The sequence below is a fragment of the Barbus barbus genome, assembly GCF_936440315.1.
Source record: "Barbus barbus genome assembly, chromosome: 28".
NCBI classification, from domain to species: domain Eukaryota; kingdom Metazoa; phylum Chordata; class Actinopteri; order Cypriniformes; family Cyprinidae; genus Barbus; species Barbus barbus.
This window is the reverse complement of record NC_136756.1, coordinates 28062868-28090425: the sequence shown is the minus strand read 5'-3', so window position 1 is coordinate 28090425 and position 27558 is coordinate 28062868. Positions and strand designations below refer to the sequence as shown.

Here is a 27558-nt window from a genome sequence, read left to right as displayed (position 1 = left end):
AGCATGCGCTTTTTAAACAGCCCTGAATAGCCGACTTCCTGTTGGGCGGAGCCTATGACATGCTGCGCGGAAGTTGTTCGGCTCAATGAGTTCTATATGTGTACCGAGTTTCATATGAATACGTGCAAGTATGTGTGAGCTATACATCAAGCTTTCTGACAATTTTCCAGGGGGCGCCGTAGAGCCCCTGTGCCACGCCCGGGTCCCAGCCTCAGCGGCGTCCTAATGGCCGCAGGTTCCAACGTGCGTGCCAATTTTCGAGAGTTTTCGGGCACGTTAAGGCCCCCAAAAGTGCCCGGATGATTGAAATAAAAAATAAAAAAAAAAAAAAAAAAAAAAAAAAAAAAAAAAAAAAATAATAATCCTTAGAAGAACAATAGGGCCCTGCGCCTTACTGGCTTGGGCCCTAATAAAAAAAAAAATAATAATCCTTAGAAGAACAATAGGGCCCTGCGCCTTACTGGCTTGGGCCCTAAAAATTTCAGGCACACATCTAAATCGGGGAAGTCGTGGCCTAATGGTTAGAGAGTCGGACTCGTAATCGAAAGGTTGCGGGTTCGAGTCTCGGGCCGGCAGGGATTGTAGGTGGGGGGAGTGAATGTCCAGCGCTCTCTCCACCCTCAATACCACGACTGAGGTGCCCTTGAGCAAGGCACCGAACCCCCAATTGCTCCCCGGTCTGGGGAGTGCAGCCATGCTGTGCTGCCCACTGCTCCGGGTGTGTGTTCACGGTGTGTGTGTGTGTGTGTGTGTGTGTGTGTATTTGTTCACTACTCACTGCTGTGTGTGTGCACTTGGATGGGTTAAACGCAGAGCACCAATTTCGAGTATGGGTCACCATACTTGACAATACGTCACGACTTTAAACTGGTTAATCAATGTCTGCGGGTTTACTCAACAGTGGCGTAAAGCCAGCATAATGAAGATGGAGATGTGGTGAAATCTAACACACCTGAATCAGCCTCAAGTTCTGTCAACATCAATGAATCCTGTGCATTTATTATTGGCTTGTCCTGACAAAATGAGTGTGTTCATAAACGTAATAAAGCAGCATATACATATTTACATGTATTTCTTCACCATATTATTTTATCAATAGTTATCCACAAATGAAAAAAAAACAAAAAAACAAGCGAATATGAAAAGAGCAAGTTTAGAGCTGGAATATAAAATAAAATAAACAAAAGTACAATCATCTTCACTTTATTAGCAGGTCATCCATGAGCAATGATTTATTAAAATATTTCCACCAAAACAGAATCAAAATCTAATATCAAAAGTAACAGTTCATATAAAATATACTCTATTTCATAAACGTTGTAGTCAGTAACTGATGATGTAAGAAAATCTGAGGTGACTTTAATTAAAATACCAATCATAGAGATCATGAGCTTCTTTATATTCCTTGTGTCGTGCTACATGGTCACAGGCAGTGCAAATAGCCAGAACAAACTCTTGAGTCTGCAATATTAAATGAGGACTTGGAGTGAGATGTTTCCTCCAGTTAAAGTACTTGCGATATGCATCTTCATCCTTGTCCAGCTGAAGCAGATATTCGGCTAGTGACTTTGCATCTGGGAAGTCATTGACATGAATGAAGGACTCAGCAGGAACAAAGTTTTCATAGTTTCTTCTCGGAGGACCCAACACCACAGGGACGGTACCTGCTGCGAGCGGCCCGTTTATCTTCTCAGTGATGTAGTCCTTGTGGATGGAGTTTTCAAAGGCAAGGTAAAATTTGCATCTAGCCAGGGTTGGATAGTAATCTGAAGAAGAACCACTTGTCTCCAGCCATCCTGGTGAACTTCTACCGGTGTGTGATCGAAAGCATCCTGACCAACTGTATCACAGTCTGGTATGGGAACTGCTCAGTTGCTGACCGCAAGGCACTGCAGAGGGTGGTGAAAACTGCCCAACGCATCACAGGGACACCACTTCCTACCATTGAGGACGTCCAGAGAAAATGCTGTTTACGTCGAGCTCGCGGCATTCTTAAGCACTCCTCTCACCCTGACCATAGACTGTTTAACTTACTGCCCTCTGGGAGGCACTTCAGGAGCCTCCGAACAAATACCAGCAGACTCAGGAACAACTTTTTCCCTACAGCTGTCTCCCTACTGAACTCTGCCCGATGATACCCCCTCACACACCACTACAAACTCTTCACCCCTCCCCATCACTAAATCGGTTAAAAAAGCTTATTCATATCCATTTGTAATTATGTTCATAGTTTTTGCTCATAGTGTACAGACATTTACTGCATAATCCATCTGTATAGTATGTTCATATCACCCATCTGTATATCATACTGATAGTATTTAAAAATGTGTAAATTATGTCCATAACACTGCCTTATCTGTATATTTCTGTACATATGTAACATATTGTAGGCACTGTATATCCTGTACCTCTGCTTATTGCACTTCAGTTCTGGTTAGATGCTAACTGCATTTTGTTGCCCTGTACCTTACATGTGCAATGACAATAAAGTTGAATCTAATCTAATCTAATCATTATAATCAAGGAACCTTGCATAAGCCTTTCCAAACAAAGTCAGTTGTATGTATTTGCTAAATTCTCTGTAAAAAGCGTTCCTTGTATCGACACCAGTTACGAGATCGTTGTTACTTACAATCCAACACACCAGTTTGTCCTTTTTGGGAATCACAAAATCCTCATTAGGTTTCTTCCTGGTCATCAAGCGCATCCGTACAGGAATATCAGCATCCTGCCTGTAGCTGAGAGTGAGATTGAACAGGTTTTCCAGACCCGGTATCCTTTTGGTGTTGGTTGGCGACTCCAAATGCAACCAAATCCACCTCTGGAACGGAGGACGAGGAGATGGAGGAAGGTTGGACAGATCCCAGCTGAGAGCTCTGTGATAAACGATGACATTATCTGCATCGTTGTACAGAGCTCTATCATCCGTCAGATGACAATTATCAATATTGTAAAACTTTTTGCAGACACTGAAATCAAATCTATAATTTTCAGGCCAAACCCATAACAGAACTATAGGTTTCTCCTCTGCTGTATCAGTAAGAGAGTTATTGCTCTTGGCAGAGTTGATTTGTGAATTTTGTTCTGGTCTAAAAACTGGAAGTGGACAGTTGTTTGAAGGTGAGAACCAGGAAAACACAACGCCCAGAGAGATGACACCTGCCAGCCTCACTATGATACCCAGACGCAACAGCGATGGACCATTTGTGTTTGACATTTTTGACCTAAAGAGAATAGTTGAAGATGGTTTATTCCCTTGTACAAAAGAATTAAATGAAATTCTTCAATAACACTACTGTGGAATCAGTTCATATGTTTGTGAGAAGCAAAAGCTACACAAGTAAAAGTTCATCATTATCTTGTAATAAAATATAAAGTTGAAACTTTGACCATTTCAGTCTAATAAAAAATATATATTCAAATTATTGTAAGTTGTAATTTAATAAAATTAAATAAAATTGTAATGAATTTGTAAGTAAATGTAATTAACATCTAAATAAATTCACAAGAGCAAGTATATTGTTTGCACATGTTTATTTACATTAAAGGCAAAATAACTGAAATAATAAGAGCACAAGTATAGATCTGGAACTTCTTTAAGTCTGTCTAAATATGTAGGAATTGCAATGTCTTCTGGTCCATATCCTTTCCTTAGGAAGGTGTGCTAGACACTGATTAATGTCTCGTTTGGCTCTCAGCGAAGGCAGTCGCATTTTTTCTCTCTCTCCCCAAGACAAAACAATCTTATCTTCTTTCGGCTTTCTCATAACAGCTCCACCTCGGACAAGGTCGTGCTGGAAAACAACGCGGGAAGAGCACTGCAGCGCGACGCTCTCACATTACTTCCTTCCCCGTTCCACAGACACCTGCGGATTGTTGACTCTGTCTGGGTCCTGATCAAGGCTGTCTCCATAGCAACGTGCTGTGTCGCTATCACATTCTGCGGACTGAGACAACTTGATTTGTATGCCAGCGTGGCGGCTCTACAGGCACATACACAGATATGCATTCACCTCCTAACCTCGATCCCTCACCTTCGCCGGGTCCGACCGGCGCCGAGAATGGCTGCAGGACCGGATGGCTGCTTGACGGAACTGGATTACCCCCCCTGTTGCAGTCGTGTGACTTGTTGTTGATTGACTATGTGCTTTTTGTTGCTGGGGTGTTTTTTCTGTTCTCACACTGTACTCTCATAAGAATATAGTCTGTGAATTATTTTTTTTCTCCCCCCTCTCCTCATGTCAAGCTGTATCTCTTCCTATAATACCTGCATTTCACTGCTGGTTATACTCTGTATGATTATGTATGTGACAAATAAAATTACTTACTTATGTAACATAAAAATACTATACATATTTATATATTTTGCTATTGTATTGTGGAGTGACACTTTCATAAACTTTTCTATGCTACTCTGATTATATATTGTTAAATATTACAATATCATAGCACAACAACAGTGATCAGCAATAATGATAAGCCTAATACTCACAATAAAAATAATAAAGTCATATAGATCATAACACAGTCTCGGAGGTAAGAAGTGTATTATCCTTCACCTGAAATTTCTTTTCATCTTGAAATGCGAGGCAAATGTTGGATCACAATAATTAGGAACCACAGTTCCACAAATCCCTTCACTCGATTGGAATGTTCTCTTTTATTCTGGATGGCAAGGGCAGTGACTGTAACATCGAGCGTATTTTGCCGTGTTAAAAATTTATTTATACCGATTTTATCAGGCTCTGAAAATTCTTCAAAAAGAACACACAGAGTGGCCTTTTCAGCTGCCATAGTTGCAACACTTGCATCATCAGAACAGGGTGTTCAACGCATCACCGTTTCCGTTTTGCACCGTTTTTTCGGGGCTGAATGCAGCCCTGCTCTTTGATCACCCCCTGGTGGCTGGCTGCAGTACAGGTCATAAACGAATGGGACTTGAGTCATAACAAAAAAATGAATTACATTTCCAATACAATTTTCCAAAATATGATTTTGGACATTTAAGGTAGTTGTTATCACGCTGATATATGTTCAATTGTTCGTTTTTGTGGTAAGTTTGATTTTAGCTATAAAAACGGGTCATTATGGTTGATTGGGTCTGCGGGAGTTTGGGCGCGAGTTTGATTCCGCGGCTCCACCCCACGACTCTACTGCACAGATTCGGGCTCCAAACGAATCTCTACTGCGCAAACTCTGGCTCCAAACGAATCTCTACTGCGCAGACTCGGGCTCCAAATGACGTCATTTACTCATGATGGCAGCAGCCATACTGAGATGTTTTGGCTTTACTTTTCTATAGTGGAAGGAAGCGGAGACGCGTCGTCCATCTTTTTTTACAGACTATGGTTTCAAGACGATCTGATGTTGCATTACATAATAAAAGCCCTCCCAATCTCACATTATACTTGTTCTGCCTGTGATTTTGGATAGCTCTAAAAAGGAAACTCCCTATTTCCACAGACCAGTTTCAATTCAGATTATTAGTTTATTATTTTTGGTTTTTGTATTGATTTTTTTTTAAACAGTGGCAGTTTCTAGCTTTAATTTTTCTAACATAATATTTTTTTATGGGTCCAAAATCACCTTGAGTGTGCATTATTTTCTAAGAGTTCAATGGCCTGTCATCAATTATTCCTTGCATAATGTAATTTATTGTAATTAATGTAACTATAAATGCATTCAAAAATAAAACATGTATGAGTTGGCTGTGACTTGTGGAAAGTATATGTAGGCCCTTTATACACAGCGTGTGCCATTGTACAGACTAGGTTTATCCTTCACAGCCTCATTTTCATCCAAGAAAAAAATCTTGTCCTTTGGTGTCCATTAATTTTTTGTTTGTTTTTTTTAACCGAGAAATTAAAATATGGTTTCTTCGTTACACTGATGAACAGAATAGGTAGACACAAACTAATTTTGATTAGGCCTGTTCAAAATTCATATTTCATAAAAAAATGTAAAAATTATATTTTTATTGTGATAAAAGGTGTATTTTCTGCTCTTAAGGTTGTATTCACCAAGATACCTATTCCTTTACCCCCACCCTTGACGTTATACATTTACTTTAATGAAGAATAAAGTCAAGTCCCGCCGTTTAATTTTTCACATTCTAAAACTTGTTTCACTCTGAAATATGTCACAATACATACCCTAAATCAGGGGTCGGCAAGTAAGTTTGGCATCAGGCCAAAAAAAAATTTGCCACTAGATGGAGGGCCAGAACATAGTCAAAGGATAATTTAAGAAATTAATTGATGAAAAATGCAACAAGAATTGCCTGTGACATACTGGTATTTATTCCTGCAAAGTCTGCAAAACCTGCATTAAGAACTGTTAAAAGATGGACTAATGAAACAGAGTGGGATTTACAAGCCTGTTTCTCATTGGACTGTTTTTGAAGCTGCTGCCACCAATCTGGACGAGCTCACAGAGACTGTAACATCTTATATCAGTTTCTGTGAGGATATGTGCATTCCTACCAGGACTCATTTAACCTACAACAATGACAAGCCATGGTTCACTGCAAAACTCAGACAGCTATATCAGGCCAAAGAAGATGCTGACAGAAAAGGGGATAAAGTCTTGTATAAACAGGCCAAATACACACTGAAAAAGGAGATCAGAGTGGCAAAGAGTAATTATTCTGCCAAGCTAAGGAACAAATTCTCTTCCAGTGATTCTGCTTCAGTGTGGAAAGGTATGAAAGATATCAACAGTTACAAGACACCATCCCCCAGCACTTTGGAGAATCAATAACTAGCAGACGACCTTAACGGGTTCTATTGCATGTTTGAAAGAACACCCCACACCCGCCCTGAACACCTCTCCACACAACCATTCACACCTCCAGCAACCCCCCTCTCTCCCACAGTTCAGTTAATTGAAGTTAAAGTGTGCCAGGTCTTCAGAAAGAACAAAAGAAGAAAATCACCAGGCCCAGACGATGTGTCACCAGCCTGCCTAAAAATCTGTGCTGACCAGCTGGCCCTCATCTTCACACAGATCTTCAATAGATCACTGGAGCTGTGCGAAGTCCCCTCATGCTTCAAATGCTCCACCATTGTCCCTGTCCCAAAGAAACCCAAAATTACTGGACTTAATGAATACAGACCTGTGGCTCTAACATCTGTGGCCATGAAATCATTTGAAAGACTGGTTTTGGCTTATCTGAAGAACATCACTGGTTCCTTACTGGACCCCCTGCAGTTTGCCTACAGAGCAAACAGGTCTGTGGATGATGCAGTCAACATAGGACTGCACTTCAGCCTGCAGCATCTGGACAGACCAGAGACTTATGTGAGGATCCTGTTTGTAGACTTCAGCTCCGCTTTTAACACCGTCATCCCGAACACCCTTCAGAATAATAGACAGGCAGCAGTTAGTAAAGCTTGGTAAATTCACACCCAACACCCACACCAGTAGCACTGGAGCTCCTCAGGGCTGCGTTCTCTCCCCACTGCTCTTCTCCCTCTACACCAACAACTGCACATCTAAACACCCCTCTGTCAAGTTCCTAAAGTTTGCAGATGATACCACACTGATCGGCCTCATCCAGGACGGTGACGAGTCTGCTTACAGACGGGAGGTTAAGGAGCTGGCTGTATGGTGCAGTCTTAACAACCTGGAGCTTAACACGCTCAAAACTGTGGAGATGATCCCCCCCTGCTCTCCCCCCACTCACCATTATGAACAGCACTGTGACTGCAGTGGAGTCATTCAGATTCCTGGGCACCACAATTTCTCAGGACCTGAAGTGGGGCAATCACATTGACTCAAAAAGGCCCTGCAGAGGTTGTACTTCCTTCGCCAGCTGAGGAAGTTCAACCAGCCACAGGCGCTGCTGAAACAGTTCTACTGCGCCATCATTGAATCCATCCTCTGCACTTCATCAACTGTCTGGTTCAGCTCAGCTACCAAATCTGAACTCAGAAGACTACGGAGGGTAGTCCGGACTGCTGAGCGAATCATTGGTATAACCCTCCCCACTCTCCAAGAACTGTACTTATCCAGAGTGAGCAAAAGGGCTGGTAAAATCACTCTGGACCCCTCACATCCAGCACACTCCCTCTTTGAACTGTTACCGTCTGGTCGACGCTACAGAGCTCTGAGCACCAGAACGACCAGACACAGGAACAGTTCCTTCCCTCAGGCAATCCATCTCATGAACACTTGACAATAAACGCAGAACACACAACTATTATACATTATTTATCCACCACACATACTTATTTTTATTTTTTATTTTTCTCATTTCAAATTTGCACATATCAGACCTGTACATACATAATTGTCTATATTATATATTGTGTTTTTGCTCTTTTGCACATTGCCTATTTGGATATTTGGATATTATTCTTTATTTTCTGTGTCTTGTCCTGTTACTGTCTTTCTGTTGCACTGTGGAGCTTCTGTCACTATAACAAATTATTGGCCAATAAAGCTCATTCTGATTATAATTCTGATTCTGTTACAGTGTCTTTTGTAACTGTGAGCTGTTACTCTGTGTTAAATCCTGTGGTAGGACAGTCATTAACAAAATGTCACATTTGTGTGGCGGTGACAGGCAGAGTAGGCTATGTGAGTGGAGTGGAGCGTCAACAATTTCCCCTCCACGCTCCGGGCATTTAATAACTCCGCTCTGGGTTCACCATTTCCCGCTCCATTCACACTCACTGAAATCAGAAACACCGCTCTGCCTCTGTTGGGAGACATACAAAATGTGTAGGGCAGGGATGCTTACAGGACAGGTTTGAAAACCACTGTTATATATTATATTATATTATATTATATTATATTATATTATATTATATTAGTATTTGGATGATATGCTTTTACTTGTTTAACACATTTATACTACAAATTACTACAGTGAGATCCTAACTCTAAAAATGCATTATGCCACAACAAACTTGAACAAACAAGTTGGGTTAGTCTGTGCCAGTGGGCGATTACTTGTAAGACTGTAAGACTTCATTTTGTTGAGACAGATATGCAGATAGACAGCGTCATCACCTGGACAATACAGCACCCTTGTGATTTATCCTGTAATGTAGGCTGTACAGACCTGTGGCAAACCTTTACAGCTTATCTTTACTAGTAGTGAATTTGCAAATGGATCGGTTATAATAAAAATAAATAACACTACGCCACTACTACTAAACTTCTCACGTGTAAATCTGTACTCACGGGAGAAATTAGCCTTATTGAAGATTCGAATCAATTGAACCAACTGCTTGTTTACTGAATGAGTGTGACTTTAGCAGTGTGATACGTGCTCCGAAACACTGGTTCGAAGCAAATGATTCGCAAAGGTTTGGAAGCTTCACAAAGTAGTGCTTCAAAGAACTAATCACAAGTCATTTATTCACTACTGTCTCTTTTGGCTTAAAAATAAAACATACTTTCTTACTTTTTCAATCAAATAACCGAATGACACAAATCTTCCGCTGTCACAGATCACGACAAGGAGTGCCGATCCCGAACCCCAAGAATCCAGTTCGCAAGCCTCGGTCAGGAATGCCGATCCCGAATCCCAAGAATCCAGTTCCCAGATCACGGCCAGGAGTGCCGACCCCGAATCCCGAGAATCCATTTCCCAGACCACGGCCAGGAATGCCGATCCCGAACCCCGAGAATCCAGTTCTCAGACTACGGTCAGGAATGCCGGTCCCGAACCCCGAGAATCCAGTTCTCAAGCCATGGCCAGGAGTGCCGGTCCCGAATCCCGGGAATTCAGCTCTCAGACCACAGCCAGGGGTGCCGGTCCCGAATCCCGAGAATCCAGTTCTCAGACCCCGGCCAGGAGTGCCGTGCCCGAGCGCCCCCCAAGAGTCCGCGCTGCCCGAGCGCCCCCAAGAGTCCGCGCTGCCCGAGCACCCTCCTGTGTCTCCGCTGGACCGGTCCAGCTTCGCTCCTCCAGAGCGCCCCACAGAGCCCGCTCCTCCAGAGAGAAATAGATATTTATGGAAGGTAAGGAAAAACTATTCTATTGAGGATTTAATTTCGTATAAAAAAGCACAGGCAATTGTAAGGAGAGTTATCCGAGCAGCAAAAAGGACATACTGGAGAGAATATTGTGGGACAATAGGGAAAAGTATAAATATTAGTGAGATCTGGGGAATGATAAGGAAAATGGGAGGAATAAGAAAATCAAACAGAATCCCATTACTGAAAAATGGAAACCATGTTTGCAAAAGTAATAAAGATAAAGCAGAAGTTTTAAAAATCAATAGCAATAATAATATATCTGAAGATATGAAGGAAATAAGACAACACCAAATTAGAGGTAATTCAAGTTCATTAGCCAATAAGGGGACATCTGGAAGTTCTATGGATGCAGACTTCACTTCACTTGTGCAGGCTCTAGAGGGAATTAATCATACCTCTCCAGGAAAGGACGAAATCAGTTATGAGATGATCAAACATCTATCAAGAAATACATTACTTACAATATTAAGTCTTTACAACAAAATATGGAGGCAAGGGAAATTACCATATTCATGGAAATTAGGGATAATCATACCAATAGCAAAGCCTGGGAAGGATCATTCAATACCTAGCAATTATAGACCAATTGCTCTGACGTCTAACTTGTGTAAAATTATGGAGAAAATGGTAATATCTTGATTAAATTATTTTTTGGAATCAAGGAAACTAATACATGAGTATCAAAGTGGGTTTAGAAAGGGACGTAGCACATTGGATGCTGTAGTATGTTTAGAAAATGAAATCAGGAAAGCTCAAGTGAATAAAGAAATGGTCATAGGAGTGTTTTTTGATATTGAGAAAGCTTATGACATGCTATGGAAAGAAGGATTGCTAATTAAATTAAATCTGATGGGCATAGACGGAAGACTGTTTAATTGGATAATGGATTTCCTAAAAGAACGGAGAATTCAAGTGAGAATAGAAAATGAATACTCAGACATATACAAGATAGATAATGGAACCCCGCAAGGTAGTGTATGCAGCCCAGTATTATTTAATATCATGATTAATGGTATCTTTGAAAACATAGGTCCAGGAATAGGCAGGTCACTTTATGCAGATGATGGAGCTTTATGGATAAGAGGGAAAAAAATGCAGAAAGCAAATGAGGCTGTGAAATGAAACTGACACAAATCTAGTGTGTCTAGCTCAATTCAATGCCTTGTGTAGATATCAAATTAACACTAAGCATTAAAGATAGACGTAACATAGTCCCAATCGCAACAATTGTTCAACAACACCTTAGAAATTAATATCCTTATTCAAAACAAATATTTACAGATGGCTCCAAAGACCCGGGTACGGGACGAACATCATCAGCAATTTACATACCTACATTAAGGTACAGTAATGCAAAAAGAACGACAGATAATATATCAGTATATACTGCTGAGATGGTGGCCATTATGATGGCATTGCAATGGATTGAAGAAACAAAACAAACATGTACAATAATTTGTTCAGATTCTCTATCAGCCCTTAACAGTCTAACGAGTGGTAAATCAGATACTAGACAAGACATTTTAACAGAAATATTACAGAACCTATACAGAGTCAATCAAATTAACATAACAGTAGCATTTATGTGGGTTCCGGCACATGTAGGAGTAGACGGTAATGATGAAGTGGATAAACTGGCAAAGAGGGCTCTAAGACATGATAACATAGAAATAGATCTCCCTCTGGGAAAATCTGAAGTCAAGAGAATAATAAAAACAGCTCTAAATCAAATTTGGCAAAAAAAAAGTGGGATAAAGGACATAAAGGACGACATATGCACAACATACAAAATAAAGTAGGTTTAATAAGAGCAAGCTTTGGCAATAGAAGGGAAGATACAATCATTTCTCGCCTGAGAATTGGACATACAGCACTAAATAAATCACTACAGTTGATAGGGAAACACGACAATGGACAATGTAGCAAATGTGGTCAGCCAGAGACTATAGAACATGTCATATTTCATTGCGGAGCATACAAAAGAGAAAGATTACAATTTAAAAATGACTTGATGCAAATAGGAATCAACACAATAATTCTAAGTAGTTCATATAAAATTTATGAAGTATTGATTCATTTTTTAAAATCAATAGATTCCTTTAAGAGAATTTAGTATTATTATTTATTTATTTTATTTTTTTCTCATCTCCCCCCATTATGTTCATTCCTAAACATCCAATCCCCACTTCCTGCGTTACCTCATGAAAACAGAGCTCATTCTCCAAACCCCCAGTAGTTGGCGATATGCACCAAAAGTTGGATGCCAACCGCCATAACTGAAGAAGAAGAAGAAGAAGAAGACTATTTGCCATCAACAAGACAAATAGTCTGGAATGGACAGCTACAAGAGCATCGTACCTGAAGTTTTAGAAGAATCCGAGCATTTTTAACATCTCAAACGTCTGTTGAAATGAATCTAGTGAAGGTACAAATCACATGCTTTTTTTCCCAGCATGAACAAAAACACTTTATCAAATCTGTCAGGGGTTTATACAGTGTCGATGTAGATTAGCTGGCACGAGGGAGGTGCATGTGCACAGAAGGCTCCGAATGATCTCACCTTGGCATTTTTTGGCCTGATTTAAATAGAGGTCGGACAAGATCGGGAAGGTCCACGAACTGGGATTGAGTCTGCAGGAGTTTGCAAGCGCTGGCTGTCTTAAGTTGTTTTCCGATGCGATACATCTCTATTCTGAAACTTCCTTTTTTCAGCAAAACGCGTGATCCTCTGGTGCTGAACACGTTGCTATCATATGCGACAAGCACTCCATTTTTATTTTTAATCAATGACTCTAAAAAGCGGTGAGGACTTGAATTTACTACATTAATTCCAGACGTGTTTAATTGAATGAGACATATGTCAAATTTAGCAAATAAAACAACAATTAGATAACGGCGTGAGACAAGGAGGGATTTTATCCCAATTCTGTTTAACCTTTACATGAATGATCTGAATATTTGAATGCCTGCAAAACTGTGTGTATGATTAGGAATATTTTAGTGAATCATATTATGTATGCAGATGATCTTGTGGTGTTTAGTCCTAGCAGTGCTGGTATTCAACAGCTTTTAACTATGTGTTCTGATAATGGTCTTGAACATGATATTTTATATAATCCTGATAAGAGTGTGGTTATGATTTGCAGAACTAACCAGGATCAAAGAATACATTTTCCAGGTTTTAAGTTGTCTAATAAGTACGGTTCCTGGGAGGGGCCGTCTTCGGTTCACTTATTATTAGTTTTATCATGGCCACGGCATATTAAGTCCTGGGAACGTGATCATTTTGTCGAGGTTAGGACATTTTTTGTGGCCTCCATTGCCACGAGTTTAATTCTTAAGTAAACAAACCTACGTGACCATAGCAACCTGGGATCAATCAGATATGGATAAAACATTTTTATTAACATTAAACATTTTTTTATTCAGTGAATAACTGTAATAGATCTAACCTTTGTTTTCGAGAAAGTATCCTCAGAACTGACACTCATAGACTGTCTGAAACCACACCCTAACCCTCATTCACTAGTTCCTACATTAGTTCACTATATAGTCCACTAGACAGAGTGATTGAGAACATATGAGTGAATTCAGACACTGATGAACACCTGTTGTTCAAGTTCATTTGTATATCGCTTTTTACGATGCAAACCGTTGCAAAGCAGCTCTACAGGAAATTAAGTTTCCTCAATATATTTATATATTGCAGAACCTTAATATATTTAACTTGTGGCAAAATTTGGTAATTCTGTATGTTGTCTGAGCTTTGGCGTCCTCTGAGGGGTTGGCATCATTTTTTCTCAGGTGTTCGGTCATCTCAGATCATTTAAGGGTTGGATCCAGACTGAAGCTTCTGTCATTCCTAGTTACCACGGGATGTTATTCCCTTGACAGAAACAGAGACATAATTAGCATAGCTGCTGTTCCATCGAAGCAAAAATGATTTGTTCAACCCAAGCTAAAGAATAATAATAATGTACATTTGTTCAGATATAACTGCAGTACAAGATTATAAAATGCTGTTAACAAACACAATCACTGAAGGAAAGAATCAGAAGCAAAACTATAACAGACATACAGCCTTAAATGAAATCAACTGAAATAAAACAGCAGAGGATGATTAAACAACTCCACAAACAGCATCACCAGCTCCACTTATTACTAACCAGTTTGACTTCATTTCTGTCATATATCTACTAATTAGCAGAAGTTTATATTTTATTTCAAATGTTTTGTTTGACCTCACCATTTTGGCGATCGGTGTTTGCTTTAGTTATGCTCTTGACCCTTGACTCTTTAATGTTAGTTTTTCTTTGGCTGTTATAACTGTGTTTGTGATGCATGTTTGTTATGACAAGAAAAGCCAAGAGAAATTGTTATTAAGTAGTTTTGCTTAACTGTTCATGGTCATCATCAACTAATGACCTGATTCACTGATCTCAGTGTCAAACGATATGGGTGATTCATTATTAATTTCATATTGTTTATGGTAGTTGTTGAGAATTCAAATGAGGTCACATGACATCCATGGGTGTAGTGTCCACAGGTGCACTGAATGAATATTTGGCTACCTTTGTTTGATGTGTGTTTGTACCACTGAAGCAGTCTTTCCCTTTCCTACTCTCATGGAGAGAGATTTTCTGTAGAGCTGATGTGTTCCTGACATAGTAAGTTTATTCCTTTTGAATTTGTGTAATGTTCATTTCTAAAGTCATGTTTGTTTGTTTGTTTGTTCTTTGAAAGTTATGGGTGATTTATCATTCTTACAATGTATTAGTTTTTTTATTTGTTGAGCTGTCCAACATTGAATTAGTTTGATCATATTTGGTATTTCACTGTTTGAATTGTTATACTGTTTATTGAACTCTATAGTTGATTCCAATGCTACAGCCTGAAAATAAAGATCATGGATCGATTACTGGCTTATGTGTTATAATGGACACACCATCCTGGTAGCACACTTCCTGAATCAACGCACATGCAAACTTTACAGTAGTAATATTACCCTACAAGATAAGTTGACAAACTATTATGAAGGAATTTAAAAACATTTTATTCACAAAACGCTCTCGGTTACTTATGTAACCTCGGTTCCCCGAAATGAGGGAACGAGACATTGCTATGGGAAATACATTTTCCTCAAATACTACTGAAGCCTTATTGAATCACGCCAGTAAAACTGGCCAATGGCGTTCAAGCGCGCAAAATACGAGCGGGAATCCCACTCTATATAAGGCAGTGCTTGTACGTCATCCATTCAGAATCTTTGACTGAAGTAACTTGCATTCTAAGATCCTGAGCTCGGTCACATGGCAATAAGAGCAATGTCTCGTTCCCTCATTTCGGGGAACCGAGGTAACGTAAGAACCCCTTCAATTCGGTCACTTCTACATTGCTATGGGAATGTTTAAAATCCCGCCGTGTCACAGCAATGGAGCCTGGCTCGACTAAGTATGTCAAGTTTCACATCCGTAGCCTTAATGAGATGCAATAACATTGTAAACACAGCTCAGGTCTACAGGACCTAGTCGAAACCATGTAAAAGTCGTTAGGGCACGGCAACTAGATGATGTCGCGTCGCACCAGGGGCAGAGTTAACTCCGGTGAAACAGAGAATGTGAAGTGACGGCGGCTTCGGCGCTTTCACATATAGATTAGTTAAAATTGTTTAATTTCAATGAAATCATGTGTTATGATGTACGGCCGTAGCGGTGCTCAATAAGCAGAGTATGATGGTGATCAAGTCCTAAAAGACGTGGTGAGCTATTGTGATAAACTGTTAGGGACAGCATTGAATTGGTGGTGCGTCAATACAGGGCGTATACGACCTAGTCGAAACCACTGATACACATCTCAGATCATAGCTGAGGCTGAGTAGGCGCATGCGCTGCTCGCACTGACAGCACATGCGAGACAAGCAATGACACATCTAAGTTATAAAACCTCGCGAAAGTGCTGGGTGACGACCAGCCTGCCGCCATACAAATGTCCTGAATAGGCATGCCATTTGCCCAGGCCCAGGATGACGCGAGTCCACTGGTTGAGTGGGCCTGAAACCCTATCGGACATTCCACACCCTTAGAGCTGTAAGTCAAATACGATTCCAAGTCATCATTGATTCCGAAGCTCACCGGAACACAGCAGGGGAAGAGAAGGCGTGTCCGCTGCAGAGTGTAGATCATGGTGAGTATTCTTGTTGATAGGCTTCTTGCTTCTTGTAGAAGGTTGGCTGAAGAAAAATATCCTGAATGGATGACGTACAAGCACTGCCTTATATAGAGTGGGATTCCAGCTCCTATTTCTCACGCTTGAACGCCATTGGCCAGTTTCACTGGCGTGATTCAATAAGACTTCAGTAGTATTTGAGGAAAATGTATTTCCCATAGCAATGTAGAAATTACTTAATTGAAGGGGAACCTTTAGCGCTATAGCACTATTTAGACACACAGACATCAAGAATCAGCACATGAACCTCAACAATGGTGACTATCAATAATAAAAAACAATTCATGCCGCAAAGCATGCTGGGTGCCAGTACAAAACTCCCAGCATGCATTGCGGCATGAATAAATTATGCAGCTGAATATTCTTACTATTTTCTTTTTTTTTGGTGTTGTTTTGGTTGTGACTTTTCAGTAGACTGTTTTGTGATTGTTCAGAGTTGAACAGGTGTTTTTTTTTTTTTTTGATTGTCACCAATTTTGAGATTCATACGCTGATTGCGACGTCTGTGTGTGTGGTTAAGTTGTGCCATAGTTCAATACATTTATTTATGCATATTGTGCTTAGAACTGTTTCACAACATTTGATTGCTGTAGTATCAGCGGCGCAATATAAGTGTAAGTGTAACATATCACATATTTAATAAGAGATTAAACATTGGGTAAGATCAGTGAATTAGATTAGATCATGATGGTTTGGACATCACAAACATCAGCATCATCTGATCATAGATTTTTTGCTTTTCTTGCTTTAAAAACTGTACTTAATAAACACAGTTAAAGCAACCAAATAAAAACTTACTTTAAAAAGTCAAGGTTCAAGAGCCCAACTAAAGCAACCACTGATCGCCAATAATGAAAGCACAACACCTAAAAGACCTTTTGTACACACGACAGAAATAAAGTCAAAGTGTTTTGTAATAAGAAGCTTGTGATGCTGTTTGTGGAGTTGTTTAATCGCCCTCTTCTGAGATCTTGAGAGATTTAATGTGTTTTATTTCAGTTGACTTAAATATTTGGCTGTAAGTCTTGTTTCTCTGCTCTTGTTTCTCTTTCCTTCGGTGATTCTACTTGTTAACAGCAGGTGTTCATCACTAAAGTTCAGCAGGGGTGTGAAGTAACGATTTACAAATACTCAGGTTACAGTAATTAAGTAGTTTTTATCAGTAATTGTACTTTTTTGAGTAGTTTAAAAAATTGTGTACTTTTACTCTGCTATTTTCCTCCGTTTGTGGTCGTTAAATGCTTATTTTAATTTTATTTTTGTCCATTAATGTGATTGGATAGAGAGATAGTAATCGGTCTTGTGACTTTCGTCAAAATCAAATTGTGCATAGAAAACTTTAACCGCCAACTGCTGTTTATTTCGGAGCCCCTTAGAGCTCATGGTGGTGGAAAGATTTCGGGGTGGGTGAAAAAAATTTGGGGTGGGAGGAAAAAATATTTTTCAAATCTTTTGCGTTCTCTCGCTAAATTTTTGCGTTCCTTTGCAAAGATGTTTGCGTTCCCTCACAAAACTTGAGAAGGCAAAAGATTTGAAAAATATTTTTTCCTCCCACCCCAAATTTTTTTCACCCACCCCGAAATCTTTCCTCCACCATGAGCTCTAAGGGGCTCCGAAATAAACAGCAGTTGGCGGTCTAAAGTTTTCTTAGGGCCTCCGTAAATTTCCATACCAATACATATTATGTTAGTAATGAATGCATATACACTTGTGAATAACTTGCGTATACATACAAACTTGATCCATGCATATACACCTATAAATGTCAGTCCTGTGTCTTGTTTCCCCCTCCTCCTGTGTCTCTATGTTGCCTTCCTGTTCCTGTCATTATGAGTTGATTAGTCCCTAGCCCTGTTTAATTAGTCCACACCTGTTTCCGTTGATTTCCTTGTGTTTATAAGCCCTGTGTTTCCCAGTCCCTGTGTCCGGTCTTAACGTCAGATGTGTTCGTCTCTCCCCAAGCGCCTCGTCGTGTGTGTTCAATAAGACTTTATTGAATCTCCTTGTCTCCGCGCCCCTTGTCTCCCGAGAGGGAACGTGACAGAAGACCGGACCTAAAACAGAAGTAAGCGGTGCTTCTCCTCCCCCGTTTTGCTTGCCGTTTTTTTAAATTAGTTTTTGTTTGTTCCCGCTTTTTCCTCCCTCCACGGCGATGGAGTTCGCCGCCCGTCTCCGCGCCCTTATCCAGCGTAATCTGCCATTGGTGGAGTATGCAGAGGAGTTCTGCGGGCTAGCGAGGAGTTCGGAGCTCCATGATGCGGCGATTCTCCACCTGTTCCGGCTCGGGGCCTGTTACAACTACCCCGTGGACCCCCGAGCCAGCCCGCTGTCGTCCGCAGCTCCCCCGAGCCTGCCGCTCGTGCTTCCAGAGCACCCCCGCGAACCTGCGCTTCCAGAGCGCCCCCTCGAATTCGCGCTTCAAGAGCGCCCTCCTGTGCCTGCTCCTCGCAGGTGGACTCCTGCGTCTCCGCTGGTCCCGCCCAGCTCTCCTGCGTCTCCGCTGGTGCCGTCCAACTCAGCTCCTCCCGAGCGCCCCCAAGTGTCCGCGCTTCCCGAGCGCCCCCAAGTGTCCGCGCTTCCCGAGCGCCCCCAAGTGTCCGCGCTTCCCGAGCGCCCCCAAGTGTCCGCGCTTCCCGAGCGCCCCCAAGTGTCCGCGCTTCCCGAGCGCCCCCAAGTGACCGCGCTTCCCGAGCGCCCCCCCGTGCCGGCTCCACACACGTGCCCTCCCGTGCCGGCTTCACGCACGTGCCCTCCCGTGCCGGCTCCACGCACGTGCCGGCCCCTCGCACGTGCCCTCCTGCGTCTCCGCTGGTTCCGTCCAGCTCCGTGCTGCCAGAGCGCCCGACAGAGTCCGCGCTGCAAGGGAGCTTCCCCAAGAAAATTTTGGGGGGGGTCACAGCCTGTGTGGACAGGCCAAGGCCACAGAACCCCTCGGGCGGTGCGAGAAAATAGGGCCGTGGCCTCCCGAGTCCCCTGGCCTCCCGAGTCCCTTGGCCCGCCATAGCCTCCCGTGTCTCCCGTCCCGCCATAACTCTGGGAACGGGCCCCCGCTCTGGAGGCCGGTAACCCTGGCCCCTGATCCCTGGAGGCCTCCAGAGCGACCACCCCCCTCCCCACTAGATGGTGTGGCGTGAGGACACGCCTTCCGGAGGGGGGCGTAATGTCAGTCCTGTGTCTTGTTTCCCCCTCCTCCCGTGTCTCTATGTTGCCTTCCTGTTCCTGTCATTACATTATGAGTTTAGTCCCTAGCCCTGTTTAATTAGTCCACACCTGTTTCCGTTGATTTCCTTGTGTTTATAAGCCCTGTGTTTCCCAGTCCCTGTGTCCGGTCTTAACGTCAGAGGTGTTCGTCTCTCCCCAAGCTCCTCGTCCTGTGTGTGTTCAATAAGACTTTATTGAATCTCCTTGTCTCCGCGCCCCTTGTCTCCCGAGAGGGAACGTGACAATAAACACTCGCACATACATATAAACTTGATCCATGCATATACACCTATAAACACTCACACATACATCTACACCTATAAACACTCGCACATACATATAAACTTGATCCATGCATATGCACCTATAAACACTCGCACATACATATAAACTTGATCCATGCATATACACCTATAAACACTCGCACATACATATAAACTTGATCCATGCATATGCACCTATAAACACTCGCACATACATATAAACTTGATCCATGCATATGCACCTATAAACACTCTCACATACATATAAACTCGCTGCGCGCAGACACACCTATAAAACAATATTTATAGGTGTATATGCATGGATCAAGATCACGCAGCAAAGAGACGTGCGTTTGTGTTTTCTTTTTGAAAACGTTTTCCCAGAAATACTTTGCTATTTAATGCATTTTTCCTTACAAATTGTTTTTTCAACATAACAATTCGAGTAAATGTGTTAAAGGTATGGCATGATGCCATCCTTCTAGAACAATGTGCATTTATGTTAAAATTGTATCATAAATGATCATGTTTAGTTATTATTTCTTCATTGCAAAACGCTAAAACTGACTCCGTTTTGGAGAGAAATGGGCTCTCATTTTAACCCATATCATGGTGTGTGATGCTGAACTATGAATTTCTAATGGTGTTTGTATTTGCACTGTTCTAAACATTAATATTTTATGTGCAACAACAGCATGCTGTCTCAGTGGCCTTAAACATCATTTTAAATCTATTTTTCAAACTTTATAATTTAATTCATCTTTTCTTCAACTGAATACTGTTTTCGTGCTGTTTTGATGTGTTTTAAAGAGTTGGCAGTCAAAATTAAAACTGTTGGATGATAGATATTCTTTATGACAAACAAGATAATGTGAATTACAGAATGTACAACGTTTTTTAAATGTGACCCTGGACCACTAAACCAGCAGAGCTGGGTAGATTACTTACAAACTGTAATCCGTTACTGATTCCAGATTACATGACAAAAATTGTAGTCAGTAACGTAATCCGTTACATTACAAATTTTAGGTAATATAATCAGATTACTTTTGATTCAACTCCTTTATCACATTGATTTAAATAGCATTATCTTGTACCATAATGATGTAAAAAAATGCAAAGAGTAAGAAAACGTATAACATGAAGTGCATTAAATATTATATTACATCAAAGTTTCCCAAACTAGGGTTCGTAAAGGAACTGCAGGGGGGTTGTGAGTTTAATGAAAAGCTGACAATTAATTAAATCATAAAAAATTTAAATGAAAATAAATCATTTTAAAACCAATTCCCTTTCGAGAAAAGTCTCTTCACTCGGCGGCCATATTTTCGCTTTGCTGTTTCTCCCATTCATAAATATAGGAGTGAACTGTCTTGTATTTCTATAGTCTGTTTTAAATAAAATAATTATTGTAAAAAAGATGAAATATTTTTATTTACCTGCATGCCGTGTGATCATTAATCAACATCAAAGAAACTGTGAACATACAAATGTGCTACTTAATTATTGAAATATTTATTTTAAAATCTCAGGGGTAATTAAAGCAAATATATTTGGTGAATAAGGTTTACATTACAAAAAGTTTTGGAATGCCTGCATTACATGTAACTAAGAAATAATGTGAATGTGCATTTTAATTAGTTATAATTAATGCTTAAAAAACCTACAGAGTAATCATTCAAATAAAAATGAATGTGTTCATCAGTAGTTGATGCAATGTTGAAATCCTTCTTAAACCTGAAATGATTTTTGTAAATCCAGTGGCCAAATGCTGTCGCCACCTGAATAATGACTGATCTTTGTGTGAATGTCCACAAAACTGGACTATATATACATATTATATATGTTTGTAATCGGTAGGCTATTTTAGAAAGGGAAATTTAAAAGATGAAAAATATAAATTAGGGAGAATCAATGAATTATGAATAATTTATTGCTATTGTGTGAATATGTAATCGTGTAATCAATAAAAAAGTAACTGTAGTCTAATTACGAGTATTTTAACATGTAATTTACTCTAATTACAAGTATTTAATTTTTGGAATCTGATTACGTAATCCAGATTACATGTAATCAGTTACTACCCAGCTCTGTAAACCAGTCATAAGTGTCAATTTTTCAAAATTGAGATCTATACATCATCTGAAAGCTGAGTAAATAATCTTTCCATTGATGTATGGTTTGTTATGATAGGACAATATTATGCTGAGATGCAGCTATTTGAACATCTGGAATCTGAGGGTGCGAAAAAATCTCAAGAAAATCGCCTTTAAAGTTGTCCAAATTAAGTTCTTAGCAATGCATATTACTAATCAAAAATTAAGTTTTGAGATATTTACAGTAGGAAATTTACTAAATATCTTCATGGAACATGATCTTTACTTTATGTCCTAATGATTTTTGGCATAAAAGAAAAATCAATAATTTTGACCCATACAATGTATTTTTGGCTATTGCTACAAATACACCCCGGCGACTTAAGACTGGTTTTGTGCTCCAGGGTCACAAATGTATAAATTGCATGTAGAGCTGTTATTATGAGGGGGTAGAATCCACAGCTCAGTACTCACTACTCAATACTCATGAGTACTTTTAAATAGGCTACTCTTTTACTCTTACTCAAGTAGTTTATTGGAAGGTAATGGTACTTTTACTTGAGCTTAGTTTCTGTTCAGATGAGGTGAAGGTGTCGCTTTTCAAAGCATACTATACAACACTGCTCATTTGTGGTTTAGCTACAGAACATCGTCTATGGAAGCTGCAAGTAGCTTATAATGTTGTAGTGAGAATCTTACTAAAGAGACCTACAGGTACATCTCAAAAAATTATAACATTGTGAAAAAGTTTTTATTGTAACTTACAGTTGTGTGATAAAGTGTTGGCCCCCTTCCTGATTTTTTTATTTTATTGCATGTTTGTCACACTTTAATGTTTCAGATCATCAAACAAATTTAAATATTAATCAAAGATAACACAAGTAAACGCAACATGCAGTTTTTAAATGAAGGGTTTTTTTTATCAAAAATCCAAACCCACATGGCCCTGTGTGAAAAAGTGTTCCAAGATGAAAACCGCTGCTGAGCAAAAAGAACAAAGTCTCGTCTCAGTTTTGCCAGAAAACATCTTGATGATCCCCAAGACTTTTGGGAAAATACTCTGTGGACTGAGACAGAAGTCGATCTTTTTGGAAGGTGTGTGTCCCATTACATCTGGCGTAAAAGTAACACAGCATTTCAGAAAAAGAACATCATACCAACAGTAAAATATGGTGGTGGTAGTGTGATGGTCTGGGGCTGTTTTGCTGCTTCAGGACCTGGAAGACTTGCTGTGATAAATGAACCATGAATTCAGCTGTCTACCAAAACATCCTGAAGGACAATGTCCGGCCATCTGTTCGTGACCTCAAGCTGAAGCGAACTTGGGTTCTGCAGCAGGACAATGATCCAAAACACACCAGCAAATCCACCTGAATGGCTGAAGAAAAACAAAATGAAGACTTTGGAGTGGCCTAGTCCTGACCTGACCTGAATCCTAGTGAGATGCTGTGGCATGACCTTAAAAAGGCGGTTCATGCTCAAACCCTCCAATGTGGCTGAATTACAACAATTCTGCCAAGATGAGTGGGCCAAAACTCCTCCACAGCGCTGTAACAGACTCATTGCAAGTTATCACAAACGCTTGATTGCAGTTGTTGCTGCTAAGGATGGCCCAACCAGTTATTAGGTTTAGGGAGCAAGCACTTTTTCACACAGGGCCATGTGGGTTTGGATTTTGTTTTCCCTTCATAATAAAAAAACTTCATTCAAAATCTGCATGTTGTGTTTACTTGTGTTATCTTTGATTAATATTTAAATTTGTTTGATCTGAAACCTTAAAGTGTGACAAACATACAAAAAAATACAAAATCAGGAAGGGGGCCAACACTTTGTCACACCACTGTATTGGTAGCCCAGGAAAAGGGCTACCAAGCCACTTCTGAACCAGAGACAACTCCAGAAGCGTCTTACCTGGGCTGTGTAGAAAAAGAACTGGACTGTTGCTCAGTGGTATCAGTCAAAGCTGTGGAGACACTGGTATTGCTGTATTTTGTAACTCTTTATGTGTGTCATAGATGCTATGGGTTGTATATGTTGTCTATCGTCGTTTTTAAATCTGGACCTTGAGTCTGTAATAGTTTGATTGATTGATTGCTTCCACTGTCTGTGCTGTAGTTTTGGTCTTTCTCACAGACCAGACATAGTGGTAGCCTAACTATTATTTCATTCAAAATACCTTTTAATATCAAGTGTTTTTACTGTCATTTATCATGTTTATCATTGTGTTTTTTTTTGTTTTTTTAGATCAGAAGATGTCAAGCACAAATAGCTCAATGCTGTGCCGTCTGGGTGTGGTAGTGACATTTGCAGTTGTCATCTCTATGAGCATCATGTTTTCCTGGCTCTCACCTTCACACAACTGTCCATTACCACTTCCTAAACCCAAACTAAACTCAGTACAAAACTGTGCCAAGAGCAATAACTCTCTTACTGATACAGCAGAGGAGAAACCTGTTCTTCTGTTATGGGTTTGGCCTGAAAATTATAGGTTTGATTTCAGTGTCTGCAAAAAGTTTTACAATATTGATAATTGTCATCTGACGGATGATAGAGCTCTGTACAACGATGCAGATAATGTCATCGTTTATCACAGAGCTCTCAGCTGGGATCTGTCCAACCTTCCTCCATCTCCTCGTCCTCCGTTCCAGAGGTGGATTTGGTTGCATTTGGAGTCGCCAACCAACACCAAAAGGATACCGGGTCTGGAAAACCTGTTCAATCTCACTCTCAGCTACAGGCAGGATGCTGATATTCCTGTACGGATGCGCTTGATGACCAGGAAGAAACCTAATGAGGATTTTGTGATTCCCAAAAAGGACAAACTGGTGTGTTGGATTGTAAGTAACAACAGTCCCGTAACTGGTGTCAACGCAAGGAACACTTTTTACAGAGAATTCAGCAAATACATACAAGTGACTTTGTTTGGAAAGGCTTATGCAAGATTCCTTGATTATAAGGACTACTATCCAACCCTGGCTAGCTGCAAATTTTACCTTGCCTTTGAAAACTCCATCCACAAGGACTACTTCACTGAGAAGATAAACGGGCCGCTCGCAGCAGGTACCGTCCCTGTGGTGTTGGGTCCTCCGAGAAGAAACTATGAAAACTTTGTTCCTGCTGAGTCCTTCATTCATGTCAATGACTTCCCAGATGCAAAGTCACTAGCCGAATATCTGCTTCAGCTGGACAAGGATGAAGATGCATATCGCAAGTACTTTAACTGGAGGAAACATCTCACTCCAAGTCCTCATATAATAGTACAGACTCAAGAGTTTGTTCTGGCTATTTGCACTGCCTGTGACCATGTCGCACGACACAAGGAATATAAAGAAGCTCATGATCTCTATGATTGGTATTTTAATTAAAGTCACCTCAGATTTTAGAGTTTGATACAAATAATGATGAATTTTTCTCTACAAATATTTTTAATACATTTTACGCAGAGGTGGGTAGTAACGAGTTACATTTACTTCGTTACATTTATTTTTGGGGTAACAAATACTTTTAGAGTATATTTTAAAATGGGTACTTTTACTCTTACTCAAGTATATTTTTAGAGAAAAAACGGTACTTTTACTTCGTTACTGTGGGCGACTCTCCTCTCGTTACTGTATCTTAATGCAATACAAGTTAAAAATGCTTCGGTTTATTCCGAACGCGCCGTCTACTTTTCTCTGGGCAATGAACGATGCCTGTTCGCGAATGATTCATTCTTTTGAGTCGATTCTGTTTAAAGGCTCTATCAAACCAGTTGGCAAACCAGTGAATCGGTTCGTGAATCCGTTTGAATGATTCGTTCAGTTCCCTGCCGCACGCGCTGAGTCTCTGAAGCGGTTCTCACTCAGATAACAGAGAGTTTAAGAACATCAAGAGCGCTGAAGACGTGGCTTTGGATCTACAGTCAGTTGAAAGCAAATCTGCAAAGGCTTGTTTGCTAGAGCTATATGAAGATCATTTATTAGATGAACACCGCGTGTGCTGTCTGCTGTTCCACAGGTATAGGCCACGATACCACTATGACATTGCCAGTTTGTTGTACATGTACCTTACATTAAATACAATGTATAATTTATACATTAAATACGCTGTCACAGAGTATTAAATGAACACCCGCGGAACCCGCGTTAGCTCTGCGCAGCGGCGCGCGGCCTGTTCTAGAGACAATTAATATTCATATTTTTACAATATTTACGCATGCAAAAATATAGGCTACATTTGTTTACATTTTGCAGAACAGAAGATCCGTCAATATGCATTTGTTTCGTTATGTTCAGAGCAGTCATGTGAGGCGTTTTCAGAGGTTTCAGTGTCAGAGGTTATAGGATAATACATAATTAATTTACTTTAAAATATAATTTAATTCAATGATGCAAATCAGAATTTGCATCAGCTGTTACTCCAGTTTTCGGAGTCATATGATCCTTCAGAAGTCATTATAATATATCGATTTATTACCAGTGTTGGAAACAGTTTTGCTGCTTAATATTTTGTGGAACCTGTGACATTTTGTTCAGTATTCTTTGATGAATAGAAAGCTAAAAAGAGCAGCACTGATAATAAATCAACATGATTTCTGAAGGATTATGTGACTCTGAAGACTGGGGTAAAGGCTGATGGAAATCACTGAAATAAATTACATTAAAAAAAAAAATAATATATATATATATATATGCAGTGTGTGTGTGTGTATACACAGACACATTACATAAATGTAATCTATATATCTAAATAAAAATAGTCTATATTCAGTATATGATCCAAAGTAACTAACTACTTGAGTAGTTTTTTTATCCGATACTTTTTTACTCTTACTCAAGTAACTATTCAGACTATTACTTTTACTTGAGTAAATATTTCTAGATGTACTTTTACTTGAGTACAGTTTTTGGGTACTCTACCCACCTCTGATTTTATGGATGTTATCACTTGTGTTTGTATCTTTTCATCTGCAAGTTACATTTTTCTGTCTTATTGTTGGCTGTTTTTTTTCATGCAAATTATAGAATGTTTACCAAAAAGATTGACACAGCCCAGAATACTTATTTCTATGTCTAGCTTATCAATTCTATTTTTGTTTATAGGCTAATTTATGTTTTGATATTCAAAATTATGTAAATATAAGGTAGTGTCTTTGAAACTGCAGCTGAACTCTGCACTCCTAAGTTTATTAAACACTTAATATACAATGCATTTAATGTAGAATAATCATGTTTTTTTTTTCGACATAGAACAGGGGTGTCAAACTCAGTTCCTGGAGGGCCGGAGCCCTGCAGAGTGTATATATATATATATACACACACACACCTGATCCAGCTAATTATGTCATTTAGGCTTATGGTTTGTGTGTTGGAGCAGGAACTAAACTCTGCAGGAACTGAGTTTGACACTTACGCTTATGACGCTTAAAACGTTTTGTTAGTATTACAGCAGAGATGTTCTGGATTAAGAGCAGTCCTTGCAGTTGTATTTTTAAAAGTCATCAGCTATTCGTTTTAAATCTCCGGTTTAGCGTTTTATTTTCTTCAGCACATCATCGTTTAAATTAGTTAAACCTGTAGGAAATACCTAACTTAAAGGTTTGCATTTTTTGTTAAATGAGTTTCATACAATTTAAGTGCTATTTTTAATGCATTTTAATGTGTTACTCTCTAAAATTATTCTCAAATGCTGTGAACTTCCATATTCAGCTTTCAGACATTGTATTTACTTCAGGTATTAGTTTATTCAGCCATAAACGAGCAACAAACCATAATACATATTTTAATATTTTTTTTCTGCAACAT

At 39.9% G+C, this 27558-nt stretch overlaps 2 protein-coding genes across 3 annotated transcripts; one reads left to right on the top strand and one right to left on the bottom strand.

Annotated features, from left to right (window-relative positions):
• Positions 1–1359: 1359 nt before the first annotated feature.
• LOC306848624 (4-galactosyl-N-acetylglucosaminide 3-alpha-L-fucosyltransferase 9-like) lies at positions 1360–3217 on the bottom strand (the record flags this gene model as incomplete). The annotated part of the gene is made up of 2 exons (XM_079383278.1): positions 1360–1766; positions 2512–3217. The coding sequence occupies 2 exons, from the start codon at positions 3215–3217 to the stop codon at positions 1360–1362; spliced, it is 1113 nt and encodes a 370-aa protein (XP_079239404.1).
• A 9060-nt stretch (positions 3218–12277) lies between these two features.
• On the top strand, positions 12278–26414 carry LOC306848621 (4-galactosyl-N-acetylglucosaminide 3-alpha-L-fucosyltransferase 9-like). 2 transcript variants are annotated; one of them, XM_079383271.1, is made up of 2 exons: positions 12278–12415; positions 24020–26414. In XM_079383271.1, the coding sequence occupies exon 2, from the start codon at positions 24028–24030 to the stop codon at positions 25138–25140; it is 1113 nt and encodes a 370-aa protein (XP_079239397.1). In that variant the 5' UTR covers positions 12278–12415; positions 24020–24027; the 3' UTR covers positions 25141–26414. The 2 variants fall into 2 exon arrangements, with proteins under 2 accessions (XP_079239397.1, XP_079239396.1); XM_079383270.1 differs by having other exon boundaries at positions 12280–12792.
• The last annotated feature ends 1144 nt before the right edge of the window (positions 26415–27558 follow it).